This window comes from Buteo buteo, chromosome 21 (assembly GCF_964188355.1).
Source record: "Buteo buteo chromosome 21, bButBut1.hap1.1, whole genome shotgun sequence".
Classification (NCBI taxonomy): domain Eukaryota; kingdom Metazoa; phylum Chordata; class Aves; order Accipitriformes; family Accipitridae; genus Buteo; species Buteo buteo.
Window position 1 is genome coordinate 24808968 of NC_134191.1, and position 15138 is coordinate 24824105.

General features: G+C 44.9%; 1 protein-coding gene across 1 annotated transcript in view; it reads right to left on the minus strand.

Moving 5' to 3' along the window:
• Nucleotides 1-14656, minus strand: part of WNT7A (Wnt family member 7A) — a 36023-nt gene extending 21367 nt beyond the window's left edge. The window contains exons 1-3 of the mRNA XM_075052571.1: nt 14586-14656; nt 13405-13631; nt 1440-1711 (exon numbers count right to left, since the gene is read on the minus strand). Coding sequence (XP_074908672.1) covers nt 1440-1711; nt 13405-13631; nt 14586-14656 — 570 coding nt within the window. The remainder of the gene's footprint in view (nt 1-1439; nt 1712-13404; nt 13632-14585) is intronic.
• Nucleotides 14657-15138: the final 482 nt, after the last annotated feature.

Genomic DNA, 15138 nt, shown 5'->3' on the forward strand with positions numbered 1-15138 from the left:
TGTGCTCATGTAAGAGAGCAGACTGTGGGCCTTGGTGTTTTACCAGGCTTTTCAGTATGTGTCTTCATGCTACCAGAAGCCAAGTAATAAAGATCTCAGATCATTTGTTTAGCAAATATTAATGGTTAGTCCTTGAGTTATTCTCAGAATTCAGTGTTCATTTTGCTAGTATTTTGAAGTACCATGTTTGCACTAGACAGCCGGACGCAGGCATCGGGATACTAGACAGAGTAAAACCATAATCTCACCTGTAAAACTACTACAGTAGCAATAAATAAAAGAAGGGTTAGGCTTTTGTTTGGGGTGGAAATGACTTCTCTTCAATACAATCTGCTTGGCTCCAGCATAAGTGGAGATGTCTCAGAGCCTACAGGTAATTACCAGAACAAAAATAGTATCCACAAATTAACTGCTGTTCCTAACTTCCTTCTCCCATTTGCTTCTAAGTCACACTAACATAATGCTAAAATCAGTACTAATGCACAGGAGCGCAAACAGTGGAGAAGGTAAAATAGAGAGCTAAGAAAGCAAGAAGATTTACATTCATTCCATAAGATGTGATCAGCAAAACGTGACTCCCGTATGGAAAGCAGCGCTGGACTGCACCTGCATGGGGCTGTATGGGGAGCACACGGACATCCCGGGCTGTTCCGGTGTAAATCAGAGCCCCTCCACCGCTGAGACCGCTCTGAGGTCTCTGGGGAACGCCTGACCTGCAAGGATCTGAGGAGCACAGATCAGATTGGGTCTTGCATCTGCAACAGCTGCCACTGACAATCAGAAAACTGGCCGAGTGCAGCAAACGGCGAAGGCAGAAACGCAGGGCACTCGGTGCCCAGGATCCCAGGGAACGTGCGTGTTGGAAGCTGCTGAACTCCCATCTTCCCGCGCGCTGGTTCTGCAGTAGCTGCTTTCAGCTACCCAGTCCCAAAGAATGGGAAGGGGGCGGGAAGCTTGCTGTGCAAAATGAGAAACCAAATCCATATCACGGTGTAACAGTGAGTCAGCCTGCGGTCTTTTTGCTAAAGTATTTTTCTCCTCGTAGAGGTAGTCCTCGCACAAAGAGCAAGGTTTAAACAGTTGGGTTGAAAATGATCCCTTTTCAAATGAGTGCGAAGTTCATGTCTGAACCTGACGAGAATCCCATTTACCCACACAGTAGCAGGCGAGCTTTTTATCATAAGTACCATTTGACTTTCCAGATAAAATGTTTGTTTGCTTTTTTCTTTTTACAGCTGTAAAGAGTAACATTTAGACAAATGTTTGATGGACAGATGGTCCAACGAGCTTGTATAACTTGCAAAGGTGCCTACTTGTCTACTGTAAAACGAGGTGAGCATTAAAGCGCGCTGCAGTTCTCATGCACTGTACGGGATCTAAGCCCACCTCCAACCCTCGGCCGGAGCTGGCCGCGTCTGGGGGAGGGCAGAGGCACTTACCTTCCGCCCGGCCTCGTTGTTGTGCAGGTTCATGAGCGTCCTTGCATTTTGCTTAATCTCCCGGGCATCCACAAACACTTTGGCGAATCCTATTCCATATCTGATGTCAGCAGAGCAGCCTCCCCATTTCCATCCTTCCTCTTTATGGTACTGTCCTTGTTTTTCTTTGTCACAACCACAGTCACTCAGGTTGCCCTGTGTACAGGCAGCCGTAATTGCATGTGCTACTCCAGCAGCAATGATGGCATATGTGAACGCTGCTTCTCTGCTACCTGAAATTAAAACAGTGCCATAAATACATTATACAACATGGTGACATTAGTTAGAAAAAGATAGGCAAGTTCCTGCGGTGCAAATATCAGAAGGCTATTATTAGAAGTGCTGTAAATCTGCAGGCATAAGCAGGTCTCTACTCTTCTAAGTATTGATTTTTGTGGATGTTCACTCTCTAAAATGATAGCTCTCCATGAGGTAGTAGGAGATAAAGTATTATTTAGGCAACTTCCTATATATATATTTCCAGATAGTATTAGTAGTAGTCAAACTAAACTTTTAATAGCAAAAGGGTGGAGTGGCAAATGCTCTAGCTCAAAAAAAAAAAAGAAGAAAAAATAGGTGGAATTGGGGGTGAGATTGCTAAAACATCCATATTCAACTTACTAAAAAATCAGAAACTTAATTCTACACTAAAAGGTATTTTTACAGGAAAGCCACCTCTGCTAGAAATCTTGTTCTGAAAATATTTTAGCTGAACTGGAACATTTTTTTCACATTGTAGGTGTCACAAAGTTTTTAACACGGACATTTGTGCAAACTCAATGAAATAAGTTTTGTTTTGAATTTCAAAATTTCTCACAGGATGGAAAAAAATCCTGGCCTGTTGTAGTACCGTGACAAAAGCAAGGCAAAGTAACAGCCTCACCAGAGGGCTGTGAGGAAGAGGTTAAGCCAGTATTATTTTGTGCAGTGTGGCTATAATGACAGGCTTCTCTTTGTCTGGGGGTGTTCTCACTTTAAATCTATGATTTAATTTATCTTCTCAAAGCTTTCTTGCATTCTGGTGTGTGGATTTCCCATGTGTGAATCCTATGGGATCTGCAAGGCTTTTGGAACCAGGGGCCCCACGAACACATAAGGAGATTTGCAGAGGTTGCCCATCTATATCAAACAGCCCTTTAAAAATTCTTGGATCTCCCAAACTAAGAACTTACCCCTACTCTTACTTCTCCAATGACAAAATGTACCCTTGCATGAATAGGATCAGAATCAGGCTCTTCATTAGGAGAGGGCAGATGGGAAGATCAGCTTCCCTTGTCCAAACACCTGCCAGTGAAGTTCTGGCAGACCTCAACTGCTGGCAATAGTTTATTATACATGAAACAAGCACATTTCTGCTGTTTATTGGATTTCACAAAAAAATAATCACTAGGGAAAGAAATCTTACAAGCACTTCATTGTCAGCTACATCCCTCTCACATATATGATCTAGATTTCTGTACTTGTCACTAAATGGTTCTTTTAATGAAAAATACTCACTTCCTTATGGCAAGGAAGTAAAATGGAAAACAAGATAACATAATCAAAATCTGTTAATAGGCAACTTCGTGCCCTTTTATTAGCATAGGCAATATTCCTATTGATACTGCCATGCACTGTGTTTATTGAGGAACTTGTAGTAAAGTATCAGACTTCCTCAAAGGATTTCTTGTTTTCCCTTATTTAAAAAAAGAAAAACCATAAAATGTTGAATTGTTATGACTGTGGACTTTGCAGATGAGGCTTTCTAGAACTAGTGGCTTTTTATGAAAATCTGAATGTTGGACAGAAATCCCAGGCTTTAGGTGTTTTTGGAGTTGTGCTCTCAGTGCCTCTGTGCGGCCAGGTGGGGAGGGAAGAGGAGGCAGGTGGAAGTGGGGTCCCACTCCAGAGTGAATCCACGAGGACCAGCCAGGGCATCTTTCTAGTTCCTTCTCCAGTTTATCCTCAACAATATCCTCACTATTTCAAGTACGACACTATGAAAAACGCACTGATAAACAGGAGAAGGTACAATAAGAAGTCCCAGTTTGTCCGGTCAGAGGGGAGCAATGCATTACACCAGATTTCTGTTTCATGAAGCAGCAAATGAGACATCATCAAAAAAATATTTTGAGTTGAAATTTGCATGTAGTTCTGTTTTTCCTTTGGTTGGATGATTTCTGATCTAGCACAAGTGGTTTTCAAGATCTAGAATAAAAAACACTGGGAGATCATTTTTATCTGACACACTCAACATTGTAAAGACTAAGCAGTTCTTTTGCTTCTTAGAGGGGAGAAAAATGCAACGCAGAGAGTATAAAACTAGCACAAGCAGAATCAGAATCCAACGTCAAGCTTGGTCATAAAATATATTACATAAATTAAGTTATTTTATAAGTTTGTGTTGTTTGGGAGAAAAGTTTAGCAGCTTTTTAAAACTAAAAGTTAGGAGATTACAAGGTAAACAAAGCAAGCGTCTGGAGGAATTGATCCAGGTAGGACGTCCCTCGGTACTTGTGCAGTATTGATAAAATGGCACAGGCTTGTCACGTCTGCATCACACCGTCCCTGTTTTCCATAAATGATTCACTTTTTTAAAGCTTCATTACCCTTGTCCAGCTCATAGAAATGTCAGCGTACAGGGTAGGGATAAGCTTAGTTCATTTTGAGCCTCTTCTGTGGCAGTGCTTTAGATACTAAAACAGTGTAATAGGGGGGTTGTAACCAAATGGGATAACATGAGTACATGTATTTTCCTGCCACTTTGAAATAGCGAATACTACTCCTCTACTTCTGATTTCAGCAGACAGCTGAAATGCCTGGAGGATCTCAGAGGGAAACACTGCTTTAACAAGGTATGCTCAGGCAGCTGCTCCTTGCAGGCAATGGTTTGTTTCCTCTGCGCTTCTGCTGATGCTCTAGAGCAGGCTGACCAAGTACGTACTGCTCCATAGTCAGTCTAATCTGAAAATACGGGTTAGGTTGAAAGGCGCGACCCCATCACTTCTGGATTTCCAAAGATGAACAATTTGGAAAATGACCTGATACGATCCTCCTTTATTTTCTCTCTTGTCTACTTTTCAGCCTATGCTTTTTATGTGCATCTGACGGCCAACTTATACCTGTGCCTTACTTTCCTCTGAAAAGCTAGCAGTAAAAAATTCAGGATCTTAGCATTAGAAAAAGGTCAGCCTTTGATATTAACACAATACTGAGACTCTCTCGTATTTAAGCTGTAGGTGATGGTGACTGTAGCATCACAAAATACTTCATAGGTGGGAACAGCACTTCTGGTTCAGGAGGACAAAGAAAGTCAGCAAAGCAGGAGATAATGGTACAAAATACAGGGTAAGGAAAGAACAGAACTGGCAGCAATGCATCACACCATGTGAGACACAGAGCCCACTTCGGCTAATGACCAGAATAAGCAAACCACTTCTTTCCTAGCAAAAATAGATAGTTAATCAGTAGGCTGATAGTAACATCAATGGTTTCACTCTTCCATATAATCGAACAGAGTGAGGAAAATCCTAATCTGCAGTCATTACCTTCTCTAGATGGCTAGAAAGATCAGACTGTAGCTGGAAGAGTAAACTAGTATGTTTTCAGCAGTGAGATCAGAAAAGAGCTTTTGGAGAGAGTTTAAATAAAATGAACTCATTGCCATAACCTACTCAAACTGTCTCTTGAACAATTTTCTGACCCATTTGCTAGACACATTGCGTTGAGACCCAGGAATTAAATCTTCTTGCAGTCAATTCCCACTGAATCCATCCTTAATCTGGAACTGGACCCAAATCTATGATTATTTTTTTTTAATATTTGAAAAAAAAAAGTAAAAATTTAATTTAAAAAATGCATATAATGAACAAATCAGTTGATCTTTGTGGGAGGATTGGTGCAAATTGTGATCCCGGATGGTGGGTCAACTTAAGAGGTTTTTGTAGAGGCTTTTCCAGGCAGTGACTTGCAAGAGTGCACATAAAACCACCTGTGATGAGTAAACTGGCAAAAAAAAAGGCATGACAGCTGCCTCCTGAGACCTACAGGAGTTGTGGAGAAAGGTGGAGAGTTAGCTATATGTGTACAAGAATTGTAAGCCACCCTTTCATCTCCTGAATGACACGTTCTTCTCATTGTCTCGAATAAACGAAGGCTAAACACGCACCAGAGCTGAACTCCGAGCATTAGAAACTTCAGGAAAGGATCTGGCAGTCTGTCAGAGGTTGCTCTGGTCATTTACAAGGCCGGTGATCCGACAGGGCTGTCTATCCATGGCAGCATTTCCAGGTCTAACCGCTGTCATACCGTAAGGGATGTTCAAGCTCAGTGCGGATGCGCTGGGGCTGGTGTGGAGAGGGGAGAGGGGAGGCAGCCCCCGCTCCCGACCCCACCAGTGCCACCCACCAGCACCCGGCCTGGAATTGGGGTGTGGGCATGGATGTCTGCCTGGGTCTGCTCCCCCCATCCAGACCTGGGGCTGTCCTCCGTCTAAACAAGCGCTTCAGTGCTGTATGAACACAGGGGCTTTTCCTCATGTGTTGGACGTAAGTATCTCCGTGCTCTTTCTATTTTTCCCAGAATTCAATACGGCATGCAGTGTGTTGCGGCTCCATTTGCTTTGATGGCAGATAGCTTGGCATCCATGGCTTCCAAGCTTTCTGCAGCTCCGCTCTGCTGATGCAAATCGTCCTCCAAAGCACCGGAGTCCTGTCTTTAGACCCTTCACTGGGTACAACACGGCAATCCCAAGCTGCCTTTAACTTTGTCTCTGAGCTCTGCAGAGTCAACCACCACCACAGAGTGTCAGGTGTCATAAAGGGAAGCACTAAGATTATCACAGGTAAGTGCAAACATAAATATTACCAGCACGGGTGGCTGTCCTAACACTGAGCATAATTATATACAACTCATGTATATCTTGGAGCATTAATCCTGCAAACGCTCACATGCATGTCTTTGCTTTTGTGTATAAATGTTCCTGAGACTGGGCTATGGCTGATCAGCAAGTAGCCTGCCTGTGTATCAGCTGCAAAGAGTGGTCTGCATTCTGGTTTTAATTGAGCTAACTGAAGTTTAATCTTAAAATTTGAGCAGTTTGTAAAAAGCATTGTTCACACTGATTAGAAATGAGAACTTGGTTTTAAAAAGAAGCACAATACCTTGATGTTGCATGGGGAACAGGACCTAAGCCTGCAAGATACAGAGTGGATTTACTTGCAGGAAGTCGGTAGGTGCTCAGCAGTTCGGTACTTCTCAGGATCTAAGTATGTTTCTAAATAGCTTGGCCCACCCTACCAGTCCACCTCATAAATTGACTAAGCTGTGAAATAAAAAAGACAAATTTCTATTTATCTCACTGGAAAACATGGGTTGTATTTTCTGCTATTTAAAGCCAAAGGGTCAGAGAGGGAGTTATCTGCAGTGACATGAGCTGAAATATGATTGTGAAAATATAAAGATGGAAAATACAACGTACCTTGCCAATTATGTGCCATAGCTAACATTACTTCACATCTCTCTATAGAGGTCATAACATAGCTAGGAAAAATGAAGAACAGAACTCATCCTTTGCCTACTTAGGGGTGTGCCTTCTCCTTCCTCGGTAGACTACGTATGGCCTTGCAGGTTTCTTTATTTTTATCTTTCTTTAGCCTAGCATGTGTGATTAATAAAAATGGTAGCTAAAAAAAATCATTTAAGTATCCACCTCCTATTTTTCTTCCCCCTTCTGTAATGGTTCGGTTTTGAGGGGTTTGGTGCCTTAAAATATTGTACTGACTTGAAATGAAAAAGACAGTTCCCTGTAAGTCAGCAGCATGTTCTTTGTGAAGATTAGTACCAATAAATAAAATAAGTAGAGCTGCTCTAAGAGGCATTTGAGACTTTGGGGAGTTTAGTCACTGCCCACTTTCACAAGCTAAAGTTTGTTTCATCAACACGTGAAATTCTTGGAGACGAAACACTCCAGGTACAGTGATTATTTTTGAAAATACCCTCTTGAAATTTAGAAAGTTACTGCTCAAAGCATGTGCATTACCAAAACCACAGCTGGTATTTTGGAGTTCAAACAACATTTTCCCCTCTTCAGATGACTCTGATCCCTCCACACCACTGCCTTTAGAAAATGCCACATACTGACCCTGCGACAGAAGATAGCTCTTCTACCTTTCTGATGAAATGTAATCTTTTTGTTTCTCTGAGACATGTACTCACAAGACACATCTGAAGGCAGGCATGAAAACCTTCTGATGGGAATTCCAACTGCAGTGACCTTGGGGCAATGTTTTATCTTACTGTGACAGTCCCTGCTGAGAAAGATTGACTTTTTGGCATAAAACAGCATGCTGGGTTTTGGATGTTCAGGCCATATTTCAGCCTGGCCTCCGTTTTGCCTGCAAATAACTGTTCTTGTGCAAGATACTGACATTAAAAACTGGTTGTAAGGGCTGGAAACTTAGCACAGAAATGCAAATTCTGACCTTGCTTGAGTAGATAGCAAGACTCCTGTTAATTACAGTATTTCTTTTCTGAATATCTCAGGGGGTTCACAACATCACTGGTTCAGAAAACAGAGTATTTATCAATCTTTCTTCTAAGTATTGACCACACTGAATAGTGCAACAGCACTTAGAACCTAGTTTCCCCACAGACTTGTGCAGGTAATCTTCCATGCAATATAAAAACAGCAAGCATTTTCATTATGATCTACCAGTGGTTATTTACTTGGTCTGTTATTTCGTAATTCAAGAATCAAGTTTTACTCTATTATTTTTCTTTTAACTCTACCAGACCAGTTAGGAGAATGAGCTAGATCTTGTTCTCTTTTGCATACTAGCGAAAGAGATAGTTCCTGATAGCTACTGAACAAGCAAGTTAAGTTTGTCTTGTAAGATAGTTGTCATTTGTTTCAATAGGCAAGAGTGGGAATGTCCCCTCTTCCTTTACGTTGTTGAAGCCATAGAAGAAAAGTGTATTTTAATATATGGAAACTAAATCACTGCTAAATTCAGTCCAACGGGCAGTGTAGAGCTAACAGTGTACTGCACAAAGGAAAGCTAACAGCCTCTCCTGTTTTAATACATCTAGGTACGTCTGTAATGATCCCTGAGTCAAAGGCATTGTGCACAATGTACGTAGGTACTAAGCTGGCCCGCTACGCTCAAAAGTTTTAAGACTGGTTTGTCCATGTGGATTCTTGTTTTGATTTCAGCTTTCCTTATTCACATAAGTAATGTCAGATGTATGAAGGTATCGGCATGATTATACTGAAACATCTTTCAGTGTAAAAGAAACCAAAGAATTGATGCATTTTAGAAAGACCAGGATGAAAACTTGGTTGAAACCAGTTTTGCTGTAATGCTCTTTGGAGACCCACCATATGTCTTCATAGCCCTCGGCTGATTCCCTCTATCCTCTCCCATGCAGGGTCCATGACAGCTTCTGCAAGGTTGTAGTGCCTTTCTTTTCATAGATCTGCACTGAAATGAGTTTTCCACTTTGCTGTGTCACTTTGTAGAGATGCAGTCAAACAGCTTGTATTATCTTTACTTGGCAAGTCCCATTGAATAGTGGCAATGCTGCTCAGTTATGACAAAAGGACGTAGTTTTTTGCTTTCGCCCTATGATGCCAATATGGTGCTGTCCTCCAGATACCATGAAATGTATGCATATCCTACGGCAGTTATTTGAGCTAGTTACTCCTTGGCTTGTGATTATCACAAACAGCAAAGTCACTGTTGACTACCTGTTCACCAGGCTGCACACTGCAAAATGGGCTACTAAGGCACCTGTTGAAAAGCCTTCGCCATAGCATTTGCTCTTTCTGTGATCCATCAGAGCCCAAATATGATTTTCAGAGTCTATCAAAGGCATGTCTGGTTGCTCAGATCTTTAGGCCTGAGACACATTTCACCTGAAGAGAGCTAGGCAGGAACTTTTTGGCCTATCCTGCTTTAAAACCTTGGTTTTGATTGTGGCTGTCTTCAGGAACAGAACTGCTGACCACTGTAAACAAGTATGTTTGTTTTTAAAAGTGTCCATAATTGCAGCATTGCGTCATCTCCACGGTTATTTTAAAAATTCTCTTTGTGACTTTACATTATTAATAAAGTGTCTACAGAATTGTCTAGAAAAAAAATCCTTGTGTTGATCTTGATTGCGACTTTATCGTTTCCTGTCTTAAATGGACTAAGTCCTCAGCTGGAGTAAACTGATGTCACTTTTACTCTGTTATTTCACTTCATGTTATTGGCACTACTGTCACCAGCTCTCATGGAAAGATATCCACAGTATGTCAGTAGGGAAGAATCTCACTTTTGAAGGACAAACTAGGTAAAATGACACAAGAAACAGCGAGTATATGCTGTGCACTGGCTGGAAGCATGCTATAACAAGCTGGAAGCTCAAGCCTGTGATCACAAATACACCGTATGAAGCATGGATGAATTTAAATGGTTGCTTACTACAACTCTACAACTAAATTATCACTAGAAGACGGATTATATGTGAGTTTGTTAAAATACAGGTACACACATGCTACAGATCAGAACAGGAAAATTTTGTTTGATGCTTTCCTTCTACTGACTTCAAAGTGTTTCACCAAGGCCAGTATCCCTGTTGCCATTTTAAAAATAGGAAAGGAGAAGCACAGAGGAGAGTGCCACGGTCCCGCAGCCACACAACGGCACAGCCACAAGGAGAACTTAGGCCTCCTGCATCACCCTGCAGTGTCAACAAGAGAATTTAAATAATCTGGGTACATTTGCATAACATTCATAAAACAGATTACCCAGTAAAGGTGAAAGTAATGAAACCTGGTTTTGAAGAGATTTAGCTTGGTGTGCCATCAAAACCATGGGTTGGGAAATAGCTCGCAAGAATCTGTGGTATCCAAGGGAACTTATTTGTATGGACTAACACACGCAAATCCTATTAGCATAAGAGTTACTTAAGCACATCCTCCCAAATTGATATTAGACTTCACTCGCTGCACGCGTTCGGCAGTGCAGTGGCAAGGCGAGCCACATTACTGTCATTCTGAAGTCATATCCTAATCATAGAGCGAGTACATCAGTGCCACTCCAGAGGCAGAGCGAAGCCTCTAATCGGGAACGCGGAATGAGGTCATGTGTGGCCCACTGACTTTATTGCAAGCGGCAAGACAAAGGTGCCCCGTGTACCTCTGAGGTAATAACTTTAAGGATGCAATTGGCCGAGAAATATAATCAGCCTTTGAATACTATAAAAGGTACTAATGTACTAGTCGCTGTTGGAATAGTATTTTGTAATACACCCCATGTCAAAGAACTGAGAATCTAGAGCTGTTGCTGCTAATTAAAAAAGCTACAATGGTGCAGTATCTTTGCCCTAATGTTAACCTGGACCATTCTTGTGCACAGTGACCTTAAAATAAGTCCTATAGGGTATACAGTCCTTCGTGTCACACATCTCTCTCTCCAGTTTAGCGTAAGGCACACAGGCCTGATCTCCTCCTGTCTGTGGGCACCAAATTTGACTTAGGGCTTTATGGCACAAAGGTTTTACCCTTTTTAACCAGAGCGAAATATTAGCCTTTATTTCTCTGAATGGTAACCTAGAGCACACCCCAGCACAGAGATATTAGGGAAAGAGAGAGAAATGTAGGGAACAGATGCTTTTTCCTTACAGCCGTGGAAAGATGAGCTGTGTCAGATATTCTAGGTTTCTATACATGCTGATAGGGAAGAAGCAGAAGAACGAGGAGACAACCTGAGCAGGAGTGGTTACGTTATAATATTTCATGGTGTTTGAGAGCCTAAGTATTTTTATCCTTGAGACACGGTGCATGTCTTGCATGCAAGTAAAATTCAACATTGCAGGTTTCAAACCTGCATAATTTTTATCCAAATTAATTTTCAAATATAAATGTACAACCTGTTTAAATTTGAAGTTTTTGGTTATTCTTTAAATGAGTTTTATAATTTGGATGCCATTCAACACTTGACTGTGTTCCGAAACCAGCGATGAATTTGCCCTATCCATCTTAGCCTCGTAATGGATAGATAGAACGTATTAAGAGTTATCACCTCAAAGACAGATCAAAGTCTACTTCCTTTAATATTGACTTTCTTTAAAAGGACCTAAATATAACCCGCTAGCTAAATAATTCAATTTTGGGAGGGGGGGAGGAACTGAGTGCATGTTTATACAATAGACCACAATAACTCTGCAGTTTTATGATTTGTTGGAGAAGAAGAAATCCTTCTCACATTTTCTGTTTAAGGAAATGTTACTCTTAGACTAAATGAGCCCAAACCTGTCAGCCATCCAAATGGACTCTTCACTGACATAAGTGGCAAACACTTGCATGGATCACTGACAGGAACAGCTCAGCTCAAGGAATAGAAACAATGAGCTAATCTGAATAAATGGTCCATTTTCAGATGTTTCACAATGTCGTGCAGGGTGGTTTTTACATTCCCTACTTGACTCACTCTGTTTGATTATCAAAGGTGTTGAAAGATTGGTAACTCACACGGGGCTTTCAAATTTAGTCGTCTTGTTCTCTTTCTGTTCTTTCCTTAAATATCTCTAAGTTTTGGAAAATACGCACATTGGCGTGCACATATGTGATAAAATATATGTTCAGTTAATGCCAGGCGTTCTCGGGAGTTCCAAAGCAGAGTGGCAAGGCTGTATCTCTGCATTTCATGAGAATGCAAGGAATGAGGTACTAGGGACGTATCCTGTCTGTATATGACTAAACGGTGCCTGGAGCCAGTCCAGTCCAGAGGGTTTCCTAGCAAGCTAGAAGCCAGGACACAGCTGCTGTATGACTGCTTGGGGCTCTTCTAGCTTCTGTTCTCAGTCACTTATTCTGTTCTCATTAAATATCCATGCTGTCTATCACGCTAAGCATTGTTTGATGGGTTTTCAGTTTTTGCATCTACATTTTGGGTGGGGAGGAGGCACAAAGGCCTCAAGGCTGGAAACCATAGATCCCAACTTCAACTTCTGGATGCGGACTGCTGTACTGCGAGTGATTAGCTTTCAATATTGGCTCTAAAAATGGCTATACCTGTATTTGGAAAACACTTTTCCTCAGTCTTTGTATCTTAAGTGCTGTGGAATCAACAAACACTGAGTAAGCTCCACTACAACATGTTTTGCAGCACAGGGTTAACCTCAGCTCTGTTTCCCCAGGTATTTGTGTTTGTCATTATAAATGCTGCTTTAGTTAAGAATTTTGATGTGTTTTGTACTGTTGCGATAACTGGAAAAAAAAATGGAAACTGGAAATGGGATCTTCTGCCTGTTGACGGGAACGGTTTTTGTAAATGCCCTGACATCTCAAACCAGAACACACCCGTTCTTTCTGGTGAGAGAGAGGGCACTAGGTGTAGTTGCTCTACAATAACTAACTGTTCTATGTGGTGGAAATCTCTAATAATGAGACGGATGGCTGGACCTTAGTCCCAAGGGGTACCAACATCAGGCCAGTATCACCAGGTGCCTGCACCCCAGAAGCATCATTCTAAGCCCACTCAGCATTCGGTCTCTGACCACTACCTGTAACCAGAACCAAACACCTTTTTCACATCCCTAAGTACAAGAATAAGGCTGCTGTCCTGAGCGCACAAACGGAAAACCTTTCAGAAAGGATTTGTGGCAGGGGGACAGTGAAATACTGCGGTGGAAGCTAACGCACGGGGAATTGCTTTCCTGAATGCGGCAGGGGCCACGGCAGATACCCTGCGAGGAGGAAGCACGGGTGCCAGTCATGTTGGTAACAGCAGCCACAGCGTCCAGGTGAACTCGCTGAAGGCGACGGTCCTGCCCTGGCTGGCACAAGCTATGCAAGCCAGCCAGTCTTTCTCGGTGCCAACCCCGTGAGACTCCCCGTGTGCCCCCCTTTGGTGTCGTGCGGGTGGGGGGCCGGTCGGTAGCGAGCAGAGAGGCAACGTACCCACTTTCAGCTCCTTCCCGAAGACGGTCCTCTCTCCCAGGGCTGAGCAGTTCCAGCGCCCGTTGCGAAACTGGAACTGGCACTCATTGATGCCCATCTGGGACCCTTCCCCGATGACGATAATAGCGTCGGGCCTGCTCTGGCAGATCGCCCGCTGCCGGGGGGCGAGACCCGGGATCTTGTTGCAGATGATGCTGGCTCCCAGGGCCACCACAGAGGAAAAACCCCTGCAACGACAAGACACCGGGGGCGGCTGGGGGGAGGCTGGTCCCGCAGGCGGCCACAGCGCCCCGCCGCCTCCCCGCGCCGCAGGGCCCGGCTTTGGCAGGTGCCCCCGGAAAACACACGCCTTTCCCCCCGTCCCTTCCCTCTCCCCCTCTCCAGAGCCAAAGCAGAGATAGGAACGCGTGGGCTCCTGCCGAAACGGGACCCGACTTCCTCGTTCGTCAATTAAAGCACATGCAGCGGCGTTGCGTGTCCGGGCCACGCACGGCAGCGGCCCGCCGGGGTTTTCCCTCTCCCGTCGAAGACCCGGAGGGAGGGAAGGGGGAGAACCCGAGCTCTCTGCCCCGGGGCTGCGCCGCCTCCCCCGCAGCCGGGCGCACCTGGCCGGGCCGGGCCGGGGATGCTGCGGGAGCGGAGAGCCGCCCGCCGCCCTCTTCCCCGCTCGGTGCGGGCGGCGGCGGCGGCTCCTCCGGCTGCAGCCGCCGAGGGATTTGCCGTGCGGGGAAGCGGAGGCCCGCCCCGAGCTGCAGGCGGCGGCAGGTAGCGGCGGGAGCCGGGCGGGGGCGAGCGCTGCCGGCGGTGCACGGCAGGGCCGGGGGCGGAGAAGGGCCGGCTGCCCCGGGGGGGTGGCGGTCCCCCCGGTGCGCCCCGGCGGCAGGGGCCGCCGCCCGGCCCTTCGCGGCTCCGGACATCGCCGGGGCCGCCACCTCGCCCCGCTGGAGGCTGCGCCCCCGAGGGTCGCTCCAAGGTGCGGGGACAGCTCTACCTGTCCCTTAGGAAATAATCGTGATCACCCACCACCATCGTCTTCTTTTCTTTTTTTTTTTCTTTTCTTTTTTTTTGAGCCTTCCCGAGTTAAATAGTAACAGGTCTGGGCAGGTTCGGCCGAGAGCGAGAGAGAGCACAATTGTTATAAAAGAAAGACCTAAAAAAAAAAAAAAAAAAAAGTTACTTACCCGATCTTGATGTACACGATCCCCAGGCTCAGGAAGATGTGGAAGATCCAGCGCCTTGTTTTCCTGTTCATATTCCTGGCTTGCCGTGCCTCAGCCCAACGTGCGAAACGATGCCTGCCACGCTCCCGGCCCGCGGCCGTCTCTGGCGGAGCAGCCGCGGGTCACGGCCGCGCGGCCGAGAGGGGCAGCCCCCGCCGCGCCCCACGCCGCCCGCCGCTGCGCGCTGGCGAGCCCCCGCGGGCACTCACCATGTCCCTCTCCGGGGCTCTGCGCTCCGGCCGCCCCTCTCGCTCGCTTTTCCCTCGCTCCCGGATCGGTATGCCTGTCACACGGAGCGCTTTATTGCCGGCAACGGATGGGCTTGCGGGATCCTCCCGAGCGCCAGCGGCTCCGGGCGCTCCCCCCAGGTTCAATGTTCGCTATCTCCCTCTCTCTCCCCCGTTTGTTGGTTGTTTTTTTCCTTTTCTTTTCCTTTTTTTTTTTTCCTCCCTTTCTCTCTTCTTCAGCTACTTGGGCGTGTTCTCCAAAGGAGGGAGTTGTCCAGCCGGGGGGG